Genomic DNA, 21,572 nt, shown 5'->3' on the forward strand with positions numbered 1-21,572 from the left:
TGCTCACCCCTGGGATTTCTAATCTGGCTTCACTCAGGACAGGGACCCCTAATGGAATCTCCACTCTCTTTATCACAAAAGAAAATAGCTTAACCTAAGGCCTGAGGAGAATCACAAATAAGGCAGAAATTTTCTTAAGAAGAAGACAAAACGGCCAATTAGAACAACTACAGCCCCTCCAGCATACCTCTCCAGTGTCCTGGCACCCAGAGGGCCTTTTCCCAGGAGGAAGCCCTCCTCCCGAGTCCCTAAAATAACCCTATGAGGCTGGGCCTAGGTTCTCCCCATGGTTAGAGAACCAAACACTCAGAGAGATTCAGTGACTTGAAGACTCACAGTAAGCAGGTGGCTGAGTGACCACTGTGCTGTGGAGGGGCAGGGCTCACATGGTACATGGTTGGTCCCACCCACGTTGGATAGTAGCAAATATTCTGTATTAAAACAGAAGGGTGAGTGGGGACGAATGTGGGGACGCTACCCAGGAAGCTGAACACCAAGTATTTGATCAGTTCATCAAGTTACTGTTCCTGGGCAGCCTGCACTATACATTCTCAGCCCTGTGAGGGTCAAGTTTATTTGGAACCTGAGAGAGTGGTGTTGGGGTTAACCTGGAGGCCCAGGGCTGAGCCTACTGGCCTCAATGTTGGGCTCAGGATGCCCCAATGGGAGGACATTCCCTGGCCTCTGGCCACCCAGCTCTGAGTCTGGGCACAGGGGGGAGCCAGCTCCCTGGGAAGCAGAGTCCTGGCTCCAGGAAGGGCAGGTGGAGAAGGTGAGGACAGTTCTCCCTGAATGGGTCAGGGTCCAGAAAAACAGACTTGCTCCAAGCTCTGAGGGTTAATAGGGTTAAATTTTATAGAATCTAAATTAAGGTTATATTTGTGAGTATTTCATTAAATGTTTTCTACAATACACTCTATGTTAATAAACATCATAAAAATACAATAAAATTATAAAGATATGTAACATCAACAAAAAACATTTAACACTGCATCTAAATGGGGGTGAGGGTTGCTCTCTCTGCCATGGCAGCTGACACGTGCTGTGGCCCGGGATCTGGCCTCGCAGGAGTTGGGTGAGATGCTGCAGGTGGTTCTTCTGCCTCTTGAAGTTCAGTGAAAGCTGGGCCTGGATCCGGCTCTGGCACTGGAAAGGTCACTGGGGTGGCGTTGCCTCTGGAGGGTTTTCCTGATGTTCTTCTGGAGCTGGTTCTGCAGAACCAAGAACAGGACATGTTACCACCCTCACTGCCTTCTGTGTGCCTTCCAAAGGCACACTCACCCACACCACCCCCGGAGGCCGCAGCCTCCTCCTTTCTCGGCCTCAGTGGGCTCAGGTGCTCCGCCTTGAATAGAGCCACTGGGCCTGGTTCGGCAGGTCAGGGACTGGAAAGTTGGGTCTACGGAGGCCAACAGCATCATCAGGCTGAGAAATTCTGGAGGTACTGGTCCAGCCAGATGCCCAGGATGCAGGAGATGGCCCTGGGGAGAGAGAGAGGTGGGCAGCAGAGTCTGAGGTGTGCACGTTCCTTCCACATGGCCCTCCAAGAGGTCTTTGCCTCCTGCTCCTGCCCATCCAGAAGCCAGACCTACTCCTTGTCCACCTTCAACCTGGAAGTCCTAGCAGAGACGAGCCTGGTCACTCAGGAGGGGCTGGCAGAAACCACTCCTAACTGACAGCTCTGGATCAATGAGGGAACCACCTGTCCCCTTCTTCAAGGGAACTTGATATGCTCTTTCAGTGTCCCTGATCCCTCCCATTAGGACTGAGAGGGCTGGTGTCCATCCTGTTCATGTCACCCATTGGCACAGAGTACGAGTTTCAGGAATACTGACCAAAGAGCGAACAAACGAACTCCAGGGCCTTCCTATCACCTCATACTTTGGCTCCTGCTCCTACATGCTGCCTAATTCACTAGCTGTCCTGTGTGGTTCTTTGCCTCCCACTAAAATTCAACTCCCACAGTTTGGGGTACACCTGCCAATCTGCCATTAATGTGGTTATACCAGATTGGTGAGCAAGGTCCCAGGATATGGGTACAGGCAGGGCTGGGATTAGGAGCAGAAGGGTATGAATTTTCTGAGGGGCTGACTCTCTCACTGAGCTCCCACTACTGCCCACACCACCCATATTCACATGCACAGCTCTCTGACTTGTGTCCTTTTTTCTAGGAAAAGCCCTCAGACCTCTACCCTCTTGCAGAAATCCCACCATGAGTGGGATCCAGGGTTCTGCCAGCACATTGAAATCACAGTACCCATACTCCCCTCCTGGCTCTGACCCAAAACGTACTCACCTTTTCTGCTGGAACAGAGGTTCACCTTCCTCTTCACAATACGGGAAGATGCAGCAATAGGGAGAGGAGTCCAGGAGGACGTCACATCGGCAGTCCTGTGGGCACTACGAGCCTGTGCAGCCTAGTGTGACTAAATCGCTCCCGACTAGACGGAAACTCTGCAGTGCAGACTTGGGGGCTGCTCTGTGCGATGGATTATGTTAAGTGCCTAGAGATGTGTCTGTACATGGCTGGGCTTCTAATATATTTGCTGAATGAATGAGCCCAAACCAGCCTCATCTCAGATAGCTGGGTCACCCTGGGACCCCACTGCTCACCCCTAGCATCTCTGATCTGGATTCAACTGGGAAAGGGACCCCTAATGGGATCTCCAATCTCTTTATGAAATGAGAAAAGAGCTTAGCCCAAGGCCCCAAAGAGAATCACAAATTTGGCAGAGGCTTCCTCAAGAGGAAGAGAAAATGACCAATTGGCTCAATCACAGCCCCTCCAGCAGACCTCTAAACTGTCTAGGAACCCATGAAAACTTACCAGGAGGACCCAGCCAGTCCCTACAATAGCCCTATGAGCTGGATCCGGTGTTCACCGAGGGTTCAGAGGAACAAACACTCAGACAGTGCAGTGACCTGAAGGCAAACAGCCAACATGTGGCCTGGTGACCATGTGCTCTGAAGGGGGAGGGGCTCACCTGGTAAGTAATTGGTCCCACAGCTGTTGGGTGGTAGCAATGTTCTGTAGTACCAGACAGGAACGAAGATGGGTTCACTGCTCAGGAATTCGACCACTTTGTCTAGCCAGTGTGCCAGGGCGATGTGCACCATACAGGTCTTTTTCTCTCCCTGTGAGGCTGAAGTTCATTGGGAACCCCGAGTATGTGGTGCTGGGGCCAGTTGGCTGGCTGGCAGCTGGATCCTAAGGTTGTGCTGACTGACCTCCACGTGGTAAGGCTCAGATGCCCGCAATCAGAGGCCAGCCCTTGACCACTTACCACCCAGCTCTGAGGCTGGATACAGGCTGGAGCTGGCTCCCGGGAAGCAGAGTCCTGGCTTCTAGGAAGGGCAGGTCTTCAAGGCCAGAAGCTTCTCTCTGGGAATATTGGGCATCCTGAGGCCAAAACACATCGCCAATGATTCTCCAGCTCAACACTGCCCTCCAGTGAGGAGCTCCCAGTGAGGGGCAACCCCCTTAAGTTCCAGGCTGTGAGTGCATTCGAACCCAAAACGGTTTCTTTTTGGGTTTCCAGGATCTGTGTCTGTAATAAACTGAACTGTTCACAGAAAAGCAGCTGGGCCCTTCAGGGCTTGGCCAAGGCAGGGTGAGGGGCAGGGGAAGGGGCAGGGCTAGAAGGTGGAATGGGAGTGTCCGAAGATGCAGATGGGGAAGTGCTTGACGTGGGATGACAACTGGGCTGCCAGCTGGAGGAATGTCACGTCATTCCACTGCACATCATCAATGGTGACGGGCAGCATGTTCTGCTGGTGCTTGGCCTTGCAAACCAGGCGACTGATGCCCTTGATGCACTGGCTTTTGGACTCAAAATCCTCATCCTTGGTTTTCTTGGGCGCCTTCTTCTTCTTCTCCTTGGTGACCACTATCATGGACATGGCGGGTGTTGCTGTGGCCTCATCACTGCTGGGCAGCCTGCTGACCTGGACAGACTGGAAGAAGCACTTGAGTGTGTTCTTGGCGGTAGGCAGGTCTTTCTTCTCCGCAAGTCTCTTCTTGTCTATTGGCTGGGCTGCCGTCCAGTAATCCACCTGCAGCTCCATCATCTCTGCATGGACACTCTGGCTGGGGGACGACAGGCCACCACTCATTGACGGGGGGAAGAGGGTGTTGGATGAGGGGGGCGCATCATCTGAGTCTCCTGACATGGCAGAAGACGGTTCCACTCTTCCAACCATCACTGCCCCCACAAAGGGAATGAGCTTCTTGGAGGACTTCTCGTCAGGGCGCTGTTGCTTAGACATGAGCATGGCCTCTGCGATGGGCAGCAGGTAGACACAATTGGCCCCCACGACATACTCTGTGATTCTCGACACAACGTCCTGTGTGTCCTGCAAGGTGTTCAGAGAATCCAGGTTGTTGAACAGGTCCCACCAGTACAGGTCCTGGAAGAAGTTGTCGTAGCGGCAATCCATGGAGCCCAGGTAGCTGGCCAAGGGGTGGGAACCCAGCGGGATGACCAGGAAGCGCATGTAGTCCAGCCATTGGGGTGGCTGGTGGGACAGCTGCTCCACGAAGACCCCCAGCACTGCGCTGAAGTAGGGCTGTGCTCCTGCCACCGCGATCTTCACAGGTGTCAGGGCCTGGGAAGTGCACGTGCAGTATCTCTGCATCCAGGAGATGATGATGCTGAAGGCCTCCTGGACGTCATCTGTGGAGCAAGTGCACACCATGGGCAGCGTGTGCCCCTGCAGGATGTCCGAAAGTAACTGGCCCTGCCAGTCTGAGGTGTTGACCAGCATGATGTTCTCAGGCAGCTTGTCGTGGGAAATGAGGATGCTGTTTAGCTGGTCACACACAGGCTTCCTAGGGATCTGCCGCTGGCTCTGTGGTTCTGGGTCCTCGTTGTCCCATCTGTTGAACCACTCATTCAGGGATGTGTTACAGCCTCGGTGGCCAGCCTGCTTCCTCTTGGACCTGCTGGAGGGGATGACTAGAGATTTGGTGAAGCGCACTATGGATGGCAGCTTCCTGGTGAACCAACCCCGGGCAGAGGACTCTGCCTCCCCACTGTCCTCCAGCTGCTTCCTAGGGGAACGAATTCTGTGAGCCTTTGAGTCAGAGCCACTAAGACTTGACATGCTGTCAAAGTATCGCCTGAGCTTGGGCTTTGGGGTGCTGGGGACGCTGATATCGTCCTCCATGTCTAGGCTACTCTCGCTGGAACTCTCCACAATGTCATACCGACGACGGACCAGGGCCTTCTCCACTTTGGGGACATGCCTCACCAGGGCCTGTTCTGAGGACATGACCTCCTCCGACACTTTGGCCTTGAGAATAGATGCCACAGCTTTCTGGTGGTAATTCCGTTGCCAGGTCATGAAACTTCTTCTTACTATCAGGTTCCCTTCCTCAAACTTATTCTCCTGGGATTGCCTGTGGGCGGCACTGCAGCTGGCCGCCTGCTGAAAGAAGAAGCTCTCAGACGGGCCGGCAGAGTCATTAGGCGAGGTCAGGGCCGTGATGCTGGCCTGCCTGGCACTGGCCTCCTGATCGATTTGCTGGCTGGACGGGGAGGCCATCTGGATCTTGTCCACCATAGTGGTAGGTGTGCTGTAGGCCACAAATTTGGAGTCACTGTGGCTTGGCTGCTTGCCTCCCGGGGCACACGTGTTCCCAGGCAGGTGGGCCAGACTCAGAGGCTCCTTTCGGATCCTGGTGCTGTGGAGGCCCCACATCTCCATCTGCAAGCTGGAGTCTGACAGGCCCTCCGTGCATGGCCTCAGTTTGGGATTGGGGCTGCTGAGGACGCGGTGATTGTCCTTCATGTCTGGGACACAAGACAGGCTTTTGAAGTATGGCCTGAGCTTAGGTGTGGGGGTGCTGAGGACGCTGTCCTCATCCTCAATGTCAGGGCCACTGTCACTGGGGTTCTCCAGCATGTCATACAGGAGGTTCAGGTCTTCCTCCACCTCCAGGACATGCTCGCCAGGGTCCTGCTCAGGGTCCAGGACCTCCTCCGACACTTGGACTGTGTGCAGCCATAACAGGACTTTCTCATGGTAGGTCTGTTGCCCGGTCATGGTACTTCTTCTGACTACCGGATTCCCCTCATTGAAGTCATTCTCCTCCTGGTCCTGCCTGTGGGCATCATTGGAGCTGGCCTCCAGCTGTGAGAAGAATTCCTCACACTTGCACTCATAGTAGATATCCAAGGACTCAGCCTTGGGACTGGATTGCCTGGCGCTGTCCTCGTGGTCGATGGGAGGCCTGGACAGGCAGGTCATCCGGATCTTGTCCACCTTGCTGGTGGGTGTGCTGCAAGCCACAAAAGCATTTTCAGTGTCACTTGGCTGCTTGCCGCCCAGGGGCCATGCCTTCTCCGACATGTGGGCCAGACTCAGAGGCTCCATTTTGGTCCTGTCACTGTGGCTGCCCCACATCTCCGTCTGTGAGCTGGAGACTGACAGGCCTTCGAAGTATGGCCTGAGCTTGGGCCTGGGGACGCTGAGGACGCTCTCATCATCCTCCATGTATGGGTCACTTTTCCTGGGGTTCCCCATCATGTCAGACCGACGGCCCCTCTCTGACACTTTGGACCTGTGAAACAGCGCCAGGACTTTTCGCTTCAAGTTTCTTCGTATTGATCGCCGCTGCTTCTTTGGCTTCTCCTTCTCAAAGTCATCCTTTTGCAGGTCCTGTCTGTTCTTTCTACTGCAGCTGGCTTCCCGCTCAGAAAAGAAGCTCTCATCCTGCCCCTCGGTGTAGTTACCTGCACACTTGGCCTTCGGGCTGGCCTGCCTGACACCGTCCTCGGGTTCGATGTGCTGACTGCACAGGGAGGAGATCCAGATTTCGGCCACCTTGGTGGAGGACTCCTTGACACTGCTGTAGAGGCTCAGCATCTGGCCACACTTGGGGTTTCGCTGCATGACCTCAGCCATGTGGATGGCGCCCGTGGCCAGTGTCTTGTACTCCAGGACGGCCCTGTTCTTACAGAGCTTCCTCTGCTCCAGCATGACCTGTAGTTTGTTGCCTTCTCCCTTGAGGAAGTGGGAGTACTGCAGGGAGAAGGTCAGCGCCAGGTCGGTCTGCACTGGTCTACTGCGGGGCAGCACAATCTCTTGGGACCTAAGGATGCCCTTGCAGTCCTGCATCTTCAGGGAAATCACCACAAAGTTGAGGTCCTTTGCCGGCATCTTGAAGATCACTAGCTTCTTTAAAGTGAGACTGCACCACCTGGGCACGCAGGTGGGACTGGAGTAGTCCACCACCCAGGTGGCGAACAGCTTCTGGGGTACCTGTGTTTTGAGCACATTGGATGTGCTGGCCAGGCCCAGAGTTCGTGAGGAAGCTGCAGCTGCTGGCACCTTATTGGTCCTTTTCCTACTCAGGGTTGATGGTTTGTCCTCCTGTGGTGGGACAGAGAAGGGACATGATTGGTGACAAGAGGTGGGGCATAAGTGATCGAGTGTGGAGACATAAAAAGTGGCCACTCGTTAACCTGTGATTAGGTCAGGGAAGGCCTGGATGGTGGTCTTTTAATCTCAGAGACCTAAAGTTGTCACAAAGAATGTCCTAAAGTTAAAACTTTTTAACTCAAAGCAGTTTATAGTGGGTCGATATGTCCTAGGCTGGAATCTTCTCTAAAAAAAGGTCAATCTTTTCCTTTACTGAACCTGCCTATTGTCTTTTGGAATCTACAAGAACATAGCTTTTGAATGTCAAAGGAATTTTCCTTGTTCTGGACACTTTGTGCTCTGCGGAGACCACAAATCCCATCATTGTTATTGAGTTAATTATTGGCTGTTGTCTCCTATATGCACCTATCAGGAAAGAAGTATGTGTGTATCATTTTACTTTTTATGCAATCTGTCAACAATGGATTTCATGCAACCCCCATACACCTCCACTTTTGATTGTAATATCTAAAATAAGGTGAAAGCTACCATTCTCAAGAGTATTATTTCAATCCATTGAAATTTTACTTAAAGGCAATTGACAGTTTGGCTCAGATAAAATCTCAGCAATTGTTCACATTTTTTATTGCTTCTTACATTGACATTTACTTGGCACAATACAGCAGGATCTCAGAAAAGCTCGCCTAGCACCATCCTGTACACCTACACCTGGTGCTTGGATGCAGCAAAGGGCCCGTTGACCCACCAGTTCCCTGCCTGTCGGGTGAACTTGTGTGAATTGTCTATTTGACCCAGGACCTTCCCTTGCTTGTGCTGCTGACTTTATTTGAGGCGTATTTTTTAATACTCTTGGTGGAACTAAGGTTAATGGTTTACACATCCCAGGCTAAGGAGAGACAGAAGGAAAAATGGGCCTGGTTCTGGCTTTTCTATTGGAATTGCCTTTTGAGAGTGTGGGGAGAAAACCTTGTCTGTATAAATGAGAGCTTATCTTCTTCAGCTCAGAAGATCTTGAAGCAGCACATTCTCCTTGTTGCACGAATCTCAGGTGTTCTTAGGCAACTGAGGATATTTGCAGATGTGTCAGAGGGCATTCCTCACCACATGCAGGAGCCCCAGAGGGAAATTCCCACACAACTGTAACTAAACTACCTGGCTCTTCATGGGGAGCACTAATCAGGTTTGGTCCACCTACACTGGTAGCCCTTCCGGTTGTTTTACACAGCAAGGAGAGAAACCGAGGCACATAAGAAGGTTGAATGAGACTCTAGAGGAGTGAGCATCGTGTAGCTCAACCTATAAAGCAACACACTTCAACCCCCTACATCCCACCCTAGAAAATATGCTGAGACACTGCAGACACCAAACAACAATAAAAACAACAACAGCAAACACATTTCTGGTTAAAATGGGAAGTTGTGCCTCCACACCTGGGAACTCCCAGACTCCAGCCCTCATTAATATCACTGATAGGGAGCCTTGACTTGCAAGTGCCTTACAGAAATGGGAAGACTTATCTAGAAAATATCAACTATAAAGTGACCAATATATAGTTGTCTTTGCATGCCTAAGTTAATATTTCCCAGGGGAAAAAAAAAACACATGAAAAATGCCGACCTGAAAATTAAACTGATTGAATGAATAGGACACATATCTTGGTTTAGAAATTAGAATACTCTAAGGAGGAGCACCAATAAACTCTCCTTAAAAAAGAAATTAATAAGAAATTAAGATGGCGGCATAGGTAATCACCTATACTTGCTGCCTCTCACAACCACATCAAAACCACAACAAAATGGCAGAAAAACCTACCACCCAGAACCATGGGAAAGCTGACTGAGTGGAAGTTCCACAACTAGAAGAGGTGAAGAAAGCACACTGAGACCAGTAAGAGGTGCGGAGGCTTGGAAAGTTCTGTCACCTGGATGTGCTGCTCTTTAATACTAGAGATAAAAGCTACCGCTTGCTCTGAACTCCAGTTCCAGCGAGACTCTGGGGGACCAATGCACATACAGGGTGAAACTGGACTGTCTGGCATCAGGACATGAACTCAAGGACGGCTTATTCTTAGAGGTGCTCGCAGCGTTCATTGTTCATGCACCAGGGGGTTGTGGAGGGTTGGTTAGAACCCAGAGAACCTGGGACTTTTCTGGTTCAGGGCAGCCATTGCTGTTTGCTCTGTCCTGGTGATTCTCAGAGACCCTGCCCCACCCAATTTACAACCCCATCCAAGCTGTTCGCATCAGCTTTTGCATATGAATGGCCTGTCCTTTTGCCTAAAATAAACTGCAGCTGGGTCAGAGATTCCAAAAGAAGGCCCACAATTTGGCAGCATCAGAGGCCTTGTGTCATAGCTGGGCCTCTTCTGGGCATATCCAAACCCCATACAAAGAGGAGGAATCTGCAGATATCTCTGTAGCTCCTGCTGGGTGGCCCCAGACAATTACTGACCTTGTACCTCCTTGGAGATCCACGAGGCAATGTACTCAGTGGTCAGAGTGAGACCATACTGGATTACAACTCTTCACATCCATAAGAGACACACTGGTGAAAGAAATAGACTTACAAGTCCAGGAAGTGCAGAGAACCCCAAACAAGAGGAATCCAAAGAGGACCACACCAAAACACATCATAATTCAAATGCCAAGGGTAAAAGACAAAGAGAGAATCTTGAAAGCAGCAAGAGAAAAACAGTTACTTACTTACAAGGGAGTACCCATAGGACTGTCAGCTGATTTCTCAACAGAAACTATGCAGGCTAGAAGGGAGTGGCATAAATATTCAAAGTGATGAACACCAAGAACCTACAACCAAGATTACTCTACCCAGCAAAGCTATCATTCAGAATTGAAGGTCAGACGAAGAGCTTCACAGACAAGAAAAAGCTAAAGGAGTTCATCACCACCAAACCAGGATTACATGAAATGCTGAAGGGTATTCTTTAAGAAGAGGAAGGAAAAAAAAAAGGTAAAAGTAAAAATTATGAACAACAAAAAAACATCAAATACATACCTAACAACAAGTGAATCTAAAAATCAAGTGAATAAAAAAATTTGAAGAACAGAATGGACTGGTGAATATAATAGAATCAGGGACATGAAAAGGGAGGCGACAGACAATTCTCAGGGGGAATGGGGTCTGAGGGGTGCAGGAAGAGATTGAACAAAAATCTTACACCTATGGATGAAGACAGTGGCGGGGGGTAAGGGCATGGGGTGGGGTGCGGAATCAGGTGGAGGGGAGCTATGGGGGGAGGGGTGGAAGAGGAACACCTGTAATAATCTGAACAATAAAAATTTATTTTTTTTTAAAAAGAGCTTCACAGACAAGAAAAAACTAAAGGAGTTCATCACCACCAAACCAGTATTATATGAAATGCTGAAGGGTATTCTCTAAGAAGAGAAAGAAAAAGATAAATATAAAAATTATGGACAACAAATACATATCAACAAGTGAATCTAAAAATCAAGTGAATAAAAAATCTGAAGAACAGAATAAACTGGTGAATGTAATAGAATCAGGGGCATAGACAAAGAGTGGACTGGTGGGCGGTGGCGTGCCCCTGCAGGCACAGAGGAGAGGAAGCCCAGGTGGCCGTAGTGGGGTTTGCCTGGAGGGCGGGAGAGTCACCTGAGAGCGGCAAAGCCTGTAACCTGATGACCCGCAGGGTATGGATTGTGCGGGCTTCCTGGGCCTCCTGGCTGTGCACCCCGGGAGGCCCAGGCAGGGAGTGGGCAGAGACTGCGACAGGACCTCGGACGAGGAGGAGTCAGAGCTTGGCTGCCGCCGGTGCCCGCGCCCACCAGGGCTATCAGCAAAAGATGGTAGATCTTTGGCAAACAGTGAAGCAAATACTAGGCCTATAAATATAGTAGAAAACTGTTTAGGAGAAGCTGGTCAACCCTTAACTATACCCGGACGGGTTCTTATCGGAGAAGGAGTATTGACTAAGTTGTGCAGAAAAAAAGCCAAAGCCAGGCAGTTTTTCTTATTTAATGATATTCTTGTATATGGCAACATTGTCAACCAGAAGAAAAAATATAACAAACAGCATATTATTCCCCTGGAAAATGTCACTATTGATTCCATCAAAGATGAGGGAGACTTGAGGAATGGATGGCTTATCAAGACACCAACTAAATCATTTGCAGTTTATGCTGCCACTGCCACTGAGAAATCGGAATGGATGAATCATATAAATAAATGTGTTACTGATTTACTCTCCAAAAGTGGGAAGACACCCAGCAATAAACATGCTGCTGTCTGGGTTCCTAACTCTGAGGCAACTGTATGTGTTGTCAGAAAGCAAAATTTACACCTGTTAATCATCGTCACCATTGCCGGAAATGCGGTTTTGTTGTCTGTGAACCCTACTCTGAAAAGAGATTTCTTCTTCCTAGCCAGTCCTCTAAGCCTGTGCGGATATGTGACTTCTGCTATGACCTGCTTTCTACTGGGTACATGGCCTCATGCCAGCCTACTAGATCAGATTCTTACAGTCAGTCATTAAAGTCTCCTTTAGGAGAAACCAAGATGGTGGCATAGGTTAAACACCTAACCTACAGCCTGGCACAACAATTTCAAAAATACAACCAAAAGTCAAAACGGACATCATCCAGAACCACAGGAAAGCTGGCTGACTGAAATGCCCACAACTAGAAAGAAAGAGAAAACCACAAGGAAAATCAGAGGAGCCGTAAAAGCCTGAGATATGGAGACACGGGCGGAGATACGAGCACACGCGCGTGCGGGGAGGATGGAACCAGAGAGGACGGGGCGGCTGAGTGCCTGGCTGGCATTCTCTAGCGGGAAGGAGATAAAAGCTCCAGATTGGGCTGAACCCCAGCTCCAACTGCACTGAACCCCAGTTCCGGGCGAGACCCTGGGAAGCCAGGCTCATACTGGGGGAATCTGGGCTGTAAGGCGGAAACGCAGAGGAGCGGCAAAAGGCAGAGCACCGGAGACGCGCACGGGAATGCGCACAGAGGATGGTCTGTTGACTGTGCCGCTGAATTGCCCTGTTGGGAAGGAGACAAAAGCGCCAGACTGCGCTGAGCCCCAGTTCCGACTACAATGAAACCCAGTTCCAGGTGAGAATCTGGGAATCCAGATTCATTGGGGGAGAGACTAGACTGTTTGGCAGCGGGCGAAACTCCAGGGCGCTTTTCTCTCAGAGGTGTTTCCAGGGAGTACAGAGGGACACTGAGACCCCGGAACCTCATAGGGCGGGGCCAGGTCGCCGCTGCAGACCCGAGTACCGCCGCGGCGACCTTAGACCAGCCCGCCGCCACGCACCGGGCGCACCGGAGCTTCTCCGAGCCCGCCGCCCAGCAAGTTCCGCGGCAGCCGCCCCAGAGCTTTGAGAAAATGGCCGAAGGAATTGCTGAGAGGGAATTGACCAACAGGAATTGGGATCAAGAAGACGAAGCCCCACTGGGTCCCGGATCTGGGTGAGGCCACGCGCCCCTGGGTCCGGGTGAGGCCACGCGACCCTGGATCCGGGTGAGGCTGCACACCACTGGGTCCGGGTGAGGCTGGGTCCCGGGTCCGGGTGAGGCCACGCCCCTGGGTCCAGGAGAGGCCGTGCGCCCCCGGGTCCGGGTGAGGCCGCGCGCCCCCGGGTCCGCACAAGGCCGCGTGCCCCTGGGTCTGGGTGAAGCTGGATCCCGGGTCCGGGTGACGCCATGTGTGCCTGGATCCGGGTGAGGCTGGGTCCCAGGTCTGGGTGAGGCCGCGCCCCTGGGTCTGGGAGAGACCACGTGCCCCTGGGTCTGGGTGAAGCTGGATCCCGGGTCCAGGTGAGGCCATGCGCCCCTGGATCCGGGATAGGCTGGGTCCCGGGTCCGGGTGAGGCCGCGCCCCTGGGTCCGGGTGTAGCTGGATCCCAGGTCCAGGTGAGGCCATGCGCCCCTGGATCTGGGTGAGGCTGGGTCCCGGGTCCGTGAGACCGCGCCCCTGGGTCCAGGTGAGGCCACGCGCCCCAGGGCCCGGGTGATGCTGGGTCCCAGGTCCGGGTGAGGCCGCACACCCCTGAATCCGGGTAAAGCCGCGCCCCTGTGTTCAGGCGAGACCAAAACAGAGGGAGTCGGACCTGCATTACCACCATTTGTCCACCATCCAGAGCTGAAAAGTCAGTGCCGACATGTACACATAAGGAACTGGTGGACATTAAAATTGGGTCTCAAAAGAACTGTTGGTCCTGAAAGAAACTCACTACAGACTGATTCATTTGCCTGTCAGCATAACTATTATTGCTCGTCTCACATTCGGTTCTTATAAGTATATTTCTAGTAACACATGATCTCACTCATCTAGGGGAAATGATGAACAACATAGACTGACGAACAAGAACAGACCCAGAAACAAGGAGGCATCGATCGGACTGTTGGGCCTCAGAGGGAGGGGAGGGGAGGGTGGGGGTAGTGGGGAGAGATCAACCAAAGGACTTGTGTGCATGCATACGAGCCTAACCAATGGTTAAGGACAACAGGGGGGTGGGGGCATCCATGGGGAGGGGTCGGGGATGGGAATGGGGGGATGAGGACAAATATGTGACACCTTAATCAATAAGAAATAAAAAGAAAATTTAAAAAAAAAGGTCTACTTTATATGATGTATCTGATGATGATGATGATGACGATGACAGCAGTGACTAAAGACATAATTTGAAATATTTAATTGGGTGTGACTATCTGAGAAATCAGCTTTGCGGAGAATGTAAAATTCTGAACTCTCAATTTTGCTCCAGCCATGCATTTGCCTGATAAACTTTTAACCCATATGCCTCAATATATTCTATAGAAAATAGGTCCTGTTGTCATTACCTCATCCCCACCACAACTACACTTCCCCTACAGCCCCCAACTCCCCACTCTCCTACAGGGATAGCCTATTGCAAATATAGCAGATAAAGTTTTGGCTTCTTATTGTTTAATTTTAGATTATTTTCTTGGGAGATTGGGAAAAGGTGTTTATATAACAGATCATGTACTACATTGTTTATTCTATGTTCTGTTATGTGGAAAAACTAAAAGCAAAGAATGATGGAAAAAGGAATATAATGTGGTTAATTAGTAATATAAGCTTTTTTTCTAACCATTCTATCTAATGGATAAGACACCAGTCACAAAAGTACATGATTTAGAAATACTTTGGCTTTTTTATATACCAAGTGGTGCCTTATCATAATAGCACTGTTACATGAAATAAACTTCTACTTTCTCACTTTTTATTTGCTTTAAAAATACACTGGTGCTCTTTGAATCGATAAAATGTGTGTTTATGAAAGGGTATAATTAGAAAATACTTGTCATCTGACAGCTACAAATAACTAAATTTAGAGGTTCTTCATTCTACATGAATAAGTATTTTTCCATAAAATAGTTACGATTATGTTTTTGTTTTATAGGTACCAAATTATAATTGTCAAAAATTTTAAGTTAATAGGAGGTCTTGTTTAGGAATTTGGTTTGAAATTTATCCAATATAGAATTGTCATGTTGCATTACTTTCTGTTTTTAGTAAGACATTTGTAGGTATAAATTCATTTGCTTTAACATTATTTCTAGAATGAAAAATCTTATAAATTCTTATGATGAGTTAAAATCCTGTGATAGAGCACAGATCTACTTAAGCTAAGATTTGGAAGAAATAATATGTAAGAATGGTCAAGACAGACCAGGTTTGAGTAGACTTCTAGGGAAGTATTGTCTATTTCAGTGTGAAACTATCTTGAATTTACATAGTGTTATATTTTATAAAGTTTTGTAAAGTCCCAAACAATATTTCTGTTTTTGTAAGACAATTGTATGTTTAATCTGTTTCTGAAATCATTTTGCCATGTATAGAACTAGAGTAGCAATTGATTTTCTAAATTGTGAACTTTACCGAGTCAGTCTAGATTGCTTTTGAGAAGTGGTAATTTTTCACTCTGCTTTGAGGCAGCCATTAGGTTGAAAGTATATTTATCATATAAAACTTGATGCATTTGGCACTACTCTCTCCATTTGTACGCTGCAAATAACTAGTCTTTCAAATACGAAAAATCAGTCTAAAAATTGTTTTAAATCCTAAATTCTTTTGTTTTTAAACCTTTAAATCTGGGTATATAGTATATGTTATGAGAGATTTGACTCAGTAACTTGTGTGGAGGATTCTTTGGTTTGGTTAAGGCACTCATTTTACTGTTAAATTGTGAAAGCATAGAGATATGTAGATCTCCCTATAGGAAATGTGAAAGAAAGGCACAGTAATTCTGTTTGTTTTAATATCAGATGGACTTTTGTGTCTAAGCAATATATCATATAATCAACATATCTAAAAAGGACCATGAAACCCGAGAAGTGCTAATGGAGACTTATTGGTACCTAGGAGCCTAGCAGAGCCAGGAACCCAGGGAAGTGTTCTGTGATTACATTTGCATTGTCAGCCTCTTGACTTTTCTTTACAATAAAAAATACCTTGCAAATTAAAAAAAAAAAAAAGAGTGGATTGACAATTCTCAAGGGGAACGGAGGTGTGGGGTGGTGCGAGAAGAGATTGGACAAAAAGCTTACACCTATGCATGAGGACAATGGAGGGGGTAAGCGCATGGGGTGGGGTGGGAACTGAGTGGAAGGGAGCTATGCGGGGGAGCGGGGGCAACTGTAATAATCTTAACAATAAAGATTTATTTTTAAAAAAAAGAAATTTCAGAGTTTATCTCTGAACTCTCCTGAATCTAATAAATGCTAACACCCCATTTTCCCCCATCTACAGTATGTCCACTACATCTTTTGCTCTCTGAGCTTCCTTGTTTAGACATGTTCCTTCCCTTCCCTTCTGCATTCCCATTCTGTCTCCTCCACTACCACTCCCTACTGACGTAAGGAAAAATGAGAATAAGATTCCAACAGCTCCCTTTGGAGAAAAGCTGCTCTCAGCCAGGGAGGATCCAGAAATTGTTCCCGATTTTCTCTATGGCCCTGTTGGTTCACAAAGAAATTTAACTGTTAGAACATGTACTCCTGGCTATTCTAACATATTCCAATTAATATACTCCTGATTGTTGGGAGCACAGCAACAGAATTACTAAATAAGGTTGTAAGATAACTCCTGTAGAGAAGTCTGCCCTCTTTAAGGATGATAGGAAACTGAAATAGGATTTAGAAAAAGTAAACAAACATGAACAAGCATAGGGTTGCTCCAAGTGTGTTTCACCTTCTCACTGATACTTTGGGAGAATTTTAAATTATCATTAAAAGGGAAGGCACTGCTCTAGCCAGTTTGGCTCAGGAGATAGAGTATTGGCCTGAGGACTGAAGGGTCCCAGGTTTGATTCTTGTCAAGGGCACATGCCCAGGTTGTGGGCTCTATCCCCAGTAGGGGGCGTACAAGAGTCAGCCAATGGATGATTCTCTCTCATCATTGATGTTTCTATCTCTCTCTCCCTCTCCCTTCCTCTCTGAAATCAATAAAAATCTATTTTTTAACAAGGGGGAGGGGAGAAGCCATTAAGTACCCTGCATATACGAAGGCTGCTTTATTTGTTCTTAACCGAGCCCAATTAATTGCTTTCACCATTGGAATAAAGCTTCCCTACCAATGTCTATTTTTTAATCAAAACCTGTTTGCTTCCAAATAGGGAATGTTATGGGAATATCTATATATATGGATTGCTTATCAAATCTTCCCCAATTCACTTGTTAAACGAGTGGAGGTTTTATATTTTTAATGAATCAGTGAGCCTTACATATGCTTTTTCCAGAATAGTTATATATTTAGAATAAGTGAACGAGATACTGAACCAAAAGGGAAATTAGAGATTTTAAAGGAACCTTACAGGAGGAAACTGAGCTTGAGACTGACCAAAGGTTTGCTAATTAGCTTTTCTTCATTATTATCTTCCTGGAGAGCCTGGGAGATGGCTTCACAGGGTACCCATCCTACTGAGAATGGTCCCAAACAGCCCAGACACGGGCAGAAATGCCTGTAACACTTGGCTTGCTCTTATGTCTCTATATGTTATAGTTTACAAAAAAGCAAAGTTTTTTATCTATTGCATTACAATCAAAACTGTAACTATGACACTTTGTTTTTTCATTCATAGATAGTTATTGTTTTATTCTAATGAATTTTCAAATATGTTACATCTTTAGAAAAATCCATGGAAAGGACTCTGACTTACTCTAAATTACAGGTTTCTAAGCAGGTCACATCTTTGAACTGAATGAAGAAGTATAGAATTCTAAGGAATAACTGAATTCATGAAAATACTGGCAAATAATCAGGATAAACAAAAAAAATGGGTATGGAACTTAATGAAGTGAAGATGATTATTGTTGTTATGACTCTGTTTAAAATACTGCTGATTTTTAAATCTTTTTGTTTTCCAAATATAAGGGAAACTAAAAGAAGACATTCTAAATTACTATCAATGACGCTCTAAGAAGGTTATAGGCCTGATAAATTTGTGACATTCATTTCACAGTACTCCCAAGAGAAAAAGACTTTAAAGACCAAAACTTACAACCAGGAGATTTTTATTTCTTGATAAAGAAATTAATTAAAGGCTCTCTCCAACATGTTAAAAAGGACATTACCTTATCAGAGGCCTAGCCACAAATGGACATCTGTCTCTGACACTGGCCTCCATCCACCATGGAGATTGAAGACTTTTCAAGGATGAGGAACCACTGGCCATGGGGGCTGACAGCTAGCCCAAGAAGTCAACAAGGCCTGAATGCTCACAAATTACTGCAGCTCAAACCTTGTTCTTCTATCTCCTACATGTTATTGATTGAATGTACATCAACTGAATTTGATATTGTTATTACCCTCCTATGGTTTCCTAATGGAAACTATATCTGTCTCCCCAGGCCTCTCCCTTATTACACATGAAAAGTTTAATTTGGATACCTGCTAATTTTTCCCACCTACTAAACAATGATGTTCATTTGATTAATTATGATAACGAAAGAACAGAGAGTCTTAATTCATCTGGCCAAACATATCATAAGTAAAAGGGACAGTGGATGAAGGAGGAAAACCTATACTTAGCTTAATGAACAATTATGATAATACATGCAAAGGGTTTTTTGGTTGGCTGGGATGCTTATTCCCATCAGTCTAGCACTAGACATTTTCTATTCCTAAACATTGTTACTGCTTTAAGGCTGTTGCTTTTGTTCCTGGTTGTAAATGTTATACTAGATGCATAATACCAAAACTTAATACAAGCAGCAAAAGGACTCTGCTCATGGTAGCTCAAAATTTAAAATTGATCCAGAATATTTTGTAACAAGTACATACAGGATCTCATGTCCTCCCATTCACCCGCCTTTTATTTTGAATAATAATAAAAATTCCACCTTGAATGCCATTTAAGTTTATTTAAGGTCTTGCCTCATCCCCAATGATTCATTGTTCAGCAAGACAAAGCACTAACACTGATACACAATGCATAATGTATATTGATTTGTGAACAAAAGGAGGATGTGTGGTCAAAAAAAGGAGCCACATGCTAACCTGACTAGGTCAGGGAAGTCCTGTGTGAAGGCCTTGCAAACTAAGACACCTTAAGTAACTACAAAGGATGGTATGAAATTAAAACACTAACTCAAAGGAGTTCATGGTGGTAGTCATGTCGTAGTCTGGCACCTTCCCGGACAAAGGTCAATCTTTACCTTACCAGAGTCTATGTACTGCCTTTTGGCATCTATGATAACATAGTTTTGGATTATCAAAGGAATCTTCCTTATTTTGGACAACTCATGCACAGGCACCACTAGATGCCCTGCGGAGATCACAAATCCCTTCCTTGTTACTGAGTTAATTGTTGACTTGAAGCTATCCTACATCCACCTATGGAAAAGAAGTATGTGCCTATCATTTTACTGTTTATCCAATCACAGAATTTCCACACTTTGCTTTCCCCTCTCTCCCTAATCTACCACCCATGGAGTTCATGTGACCCACATAAGTCTGCACTTTGCTTGTATTGTGTAAAATAAGGTGCAAAATTGTCATTCTCCCGTGCGTTCTCTCAACCCATTGACATTTTGTTCCCTGGCAATTGTCGACACTTTGGCTCAAATAAACACACAAAAATTTTCACAGCTTTGAATGTTTTTTTACATTGTTAAGAGAAAAGGTTCTTGGCAGGAAAAGTAGAACTGGAGGTGAGGAATATGAAACACATTAGTATCTTAGATCATTTTCTTAGCAGGGGACAGACAGCACATGCTTTATTAACAGTGTCACCCGTGTGATTTCTGACAAAACATCCCAATGTAAGATGAGACACAGAGGCTTTTCCTGGGGTGGAGAATCTGGATATTAGGGCATGTAGTGCGTTCAGGGTGGCACCGTTGTCTTGGTAACAGGTTATAAGGCCCAGGTCCCACAGCAATGAAGACCTAGATCGCCGTGATAAGCCATCCCTGTCCTGGTACAATGTGCAGCCCAGGGAGGCCCCGCTCCTGACATAGAGGAGATGGGGACGCAGATTCCTTTGGAAACTGGACACTAGGAGGGATCTCAGGGGAGTAGCAGGGAGCCTTCTGGAACCCAGGTCCTGGTGACTCCCAGGGGTTCAGGAGTCTGGGTCAGCTGGGCACCTATACTCACCTTGCCGCCATGCTGCACTCTGGAGGAGGTATGGGGCACCTGTGCCTCCTGCAGGGGCATGGAGTTGAGGACCCCATCTGTCGGCTCCGGTCCATTCTCCTGTGCGGAGCTCTGTAAAGACAGTTCCCAGTCACCAGGGGAAAGCCTCAGAGCCCTGTTTTGCTGGTTCTGTGACCCCTGTGATCCTCCACTCCAGACACACAAACACAGTGTGTTCTGTTGAGACCTCCACTGGTGAGAAAATGGTGTTACAGGCTAAGGGTTAGGACTCCCATTGGCACAGATAAGGGATCCCTCTGGAAGCCCATCTCCAACTACCTGCCCTTCCCTGGGGTGTGATCACAGCAGGACCTCTAGGTTATCCACTGCCCCAAAGGCTGTTCCTGTCCTGTGGTTCTCCCTTCAGGTCCTCCTCCCACCAAATGAACGGAAGTCATGTGGGCTGCACAGGGCTGGCCCACAGAGGAGGCTGGCCTGGTGTGAATGGGTCTGACCCAGGCCACCTTCTCTTACCTGACGGGATCTTCTTGAAAACGGCCAGAGATGTTGGGCACAAGTGTTGAACCGTCTACAGAGTCTGGAACAACTCTCACTGCAGGGTCTCTGAGAACCAGAGCCCTGATAACTGGGAACACAACACGAGAACATCTTGAACTGTCAACCGTCTCTTGCCAAGTGAGTGGCGGTTGGGCAGTTGTTAGAAAGTGGGTGCCTGGTTACGGGGGTTCCGAGTTCTATTAGGAAGTGACCTCACTTCCTGGGTTTGCCCCCTCCACCTCCCCTCACCTAATAACAGCTATAGATAGTCCTGTGGGCTGCTGACAGCTCACCCACCTTCTCCATGGAATGCCAACACTGCACACAGTGACACCAACACACCCCTCTCCACAGCCCCTAGAAGGTCTGGCTGCAGCCAGGGCCCCAGATTTGAGGAGACAGACCAGGGCTCAGACTAAACCCCTCATACTTACCTCTTCTTGATCCTGGATAAGTCACTGTACCTGTCAGGGCCTGTCTCTCCCCTGCCTGCACAATTGGTTATTTAAGCATGTGCTTCTTAGCAATGTTCAGGCTCAGGAGGGGGAGTAGCTGTGAAGTAGGAGGAGGAATGCCACAAAGCAAACGTGCCTCCAAACGCTTTTGTCTTCCGAGGTGTCTGCTTTTCTTCTGCGCGGGCACACACACAAGAGCTAGTGCTAGGTTGTATTGTGTTAACAGAGCCCTGAATCTCAGTGGTTTGCAGTAGCAAAGGTTAATTTCATAGACATGTGACTTCAATGATCTGGTGGATCTAAAAAGAATTCCTGTCTTTTGCATTGTTCATCGTTTTTCTTCTTGTAAGTATATGAGTAAGGACTTCCAAGCTGTTATATGTCAGAGTAGAAACCAGAAGTCAATATTTTATTTGACAATGGCCTGTGGAGGACATGACTTCCATTTCATCCTTTCTAACAGCTGCCAATTTCCACATCCAGCTGGTTCTGGGGTGTGTGGTTCAGGGCCCCAGAGTGGAGGTATCAGCACATTTCTCTGGCCTGGCCACAGTGATGATGGTTGTATGTGGACATGTGACTTCAGTGAGT

At 47.6% G+C, this 21,572-nt stretch overlaps 2 protein-coding genes across 2 annotated transcripts; one reads left to right on the plus strand and one right to left on the minus strand.

The window, feature by feature from the left end:
* Window positions 1-3,636: 3,636 nt before the first annotated feature.
* LOC307115380 (phosphofurin acidic cluster sorting protein 2-like) lies at window positions 3,637-8,547 on the minus strand (the record flags this gene model as incomplete). The annotated part of the gene is made up of 2 exons (XM_079798599.1): window positions 3,637-7,374; window positions 8,536-8,547. 2 exons carry the CDS (start codon window positions 8,545-8,547, stop codon window positions 3,637-3,639), a joined length of 3,750 nt encoding a protein of 1,249 aa, XP_079654725.1.
* Window positions 8,548-11,053: 2,506 nt separating this feature from the next.
* LOC307115381 (pleckstrin homology domain-containing family F member 2-like) lies at window positions 11,054-11,928 on the plus strand (the record flags this gene model as incomplete). The annotated part of the gene is given in 2 exon segments (XM_079798600.1): window positions 11,054-11,678; window positions 11,681-11,928. Coding segments are annotated over 2 exon segments (873 nt in total).
* Window positions 11,929-21,572: the final 9,644 nt, after the last annotated feature.

The sequence above is a fragment of the Cnephaeus nilssonii genome (assembly GCF_951640355.1).
Source record: "Cnephaeus nilssonii genome assembly, chromosome: 19".
NCBI classification, from domain to species: domain Eukaryota; kingdom Metazoa; phylum Chordata; class Mammalia; order Chiroptera; family Vespertilionidae; genus Cnephaeus; species Cnephaeus nilssonii.